General features: G+C 32.7%; 1 protein-coding gene across 1 annotated transcript in view; it reads right to left on the bottom strand.

Moving 5' to 3' along the window:
- Positions 1-1,059: 1,059 nt before the first annotated feature.
- UEVLD (UEV and lactate/malate dehyrogenase domains) overlaps positions 1,060-1,552 on the bottom strand; it is a gene marked incomplete at its 3' end in the record, with an annotated part of 23,171 nt that continues 22,678 nt past the window's right edge. Inside the window, exon 4 of the mRNA XM_008582064.1 lies at positions 1,060-1,178. Within this exon, the coding sequence (XP_008580286.1) occupies positions 1,060-1,178 (119 nt within the window). The remainder of the gene's footprint in view (positions 1,179-1,552) is intronic.

The raw sequence follows: 1,552 nt of genomic DNA, 5'->3' as shown, positions 1-1,552 counted from the left end.
ATTAAACAGTTTACTAACATTTTCCAAGCATGGGTATTTGGCTTTATCCTTAATGAGAAACATTGAGAATCATAGACCATCTGGTCCAATATACTGAATAAGCCAAAAAGCTACATAAACATATAATGAAAAAGGCTTGGAATAATTCACATACATCAAATGGTTTTGAACAAAACAAGAATTATTTTATGTCAGTATAAGAGTAATTTTTTACATTTTTAAAAAACCATCTTCATTGGAACTGTACGATAATACCCTACAATAAATATTTAGGAATTTTTGATTCAACACACACACACACACACACACACACACACACACACACACACACACACTCATTTATAGAAATCAAGTAGCAGAGAGTAAGAGATATTAGTGACAAACTGTAAACTCATAANCAAATAAACATATAGAGGGACAGCTATTCTACTCCGGGTGACATCTCTCAAATGACACAAGACATGCTGTTACCAAGATACTGGACCGCAGAGGAAGGAAGGCAGGTATTTTGAACCTATCTGGAAGGCAATTTAAGCCTTTCTGTAAACAATTTGTATATAGAAGATCTAGTAAAAAGAATTGACAAAAAAATAAACAAATCCTACACCAGTGTAAAATATCACTTCGAAAACTACGATCCTAAAAGAAAGTAATTATACAAGAAAAAGCAATCCTTTCTAAAAATGCTAATTTTAGAAAGCATTAAAACTAAGTATTATATTGAGTAAGAGTTTAGTTAAGCAGCATGACTCAGAAAACACAAAAGAATTTATGACTAATTCAGATACATGTTAAGATGAAGTTTCCCTTGGATTAGGATGAGCCCATTGTTCAAATCACTTTTTCAAAGGCTACTCCATGACTAACTACTAATTAAGGGGCAACATCACTGATGAGAACTTTCAGCTATTTTTTTGTCAACTTACTAAATATATTTTAAGGCAAAATGAGGTTTACCTACTTGACAAAATGAAGCCATTATTTTTTGTATGTTAAACATAAACTGCCTAAAAGTGTAGCACTATGATATATGTATTTATCACCACTATGCTTACATACCTTTGCCGAAATTGCTAATGTGCAGGCAATACCCAACTCTCCACTTCCAACCACAGTAATTTTATTGACTGTTTTATTCTCATAATTTGTCCAGCTTTTCGAATTGATATCTGAGACACCTAGAAAGAAATGTGGGTTATCCTGGGAATTTAAAAATAACATCAGAAATCTTTTTAGCATCTTTTTAAAAGTATATCAGGCTTTAATAACTCAGACAGAAAACATGGTGCTAGTCCATAATAGGCACTCAAAAAATACTTGTACAAATGAATGCAAGAAATGAGTCTCATATTAAATATTCTACAAAATAGAGGCTATCCTTTTAAAAAGAATCTTTCCAAACATTTAAAAATATTAGATAAGTTTCTAAAAAGGATGGATTTCCATAATTCTGAAAAACATTCTGAGTCTTACTGCTTTGGTCTACAATATAAAAAATATTGGGCCGGCCCGGTGGCGCACTGCTACAGTGCGCCGCTTGGGAGTGCGGCAG

Source organism: Galeopterus variegatus, unplaced genomic scaffold (genome assembly GCF_000696425.1).
Source record: "Galeopterus variegatus unplaced genomic scaffold, G_variegatus-3.0.2 Scaffold2508, whole genome shotgun sequence".
NCBI lineage: Eukaryota > Metazoa > Chordata > Mammalia > Dermoptera > Cynocephalidae > Galeopterus > Galeopterus variegatus.
The sequence above is the reverse complement of the archived record's forward strand: the minus strand, read 5'-3'. Positions and strand labels throughout refer to the sequence as shown.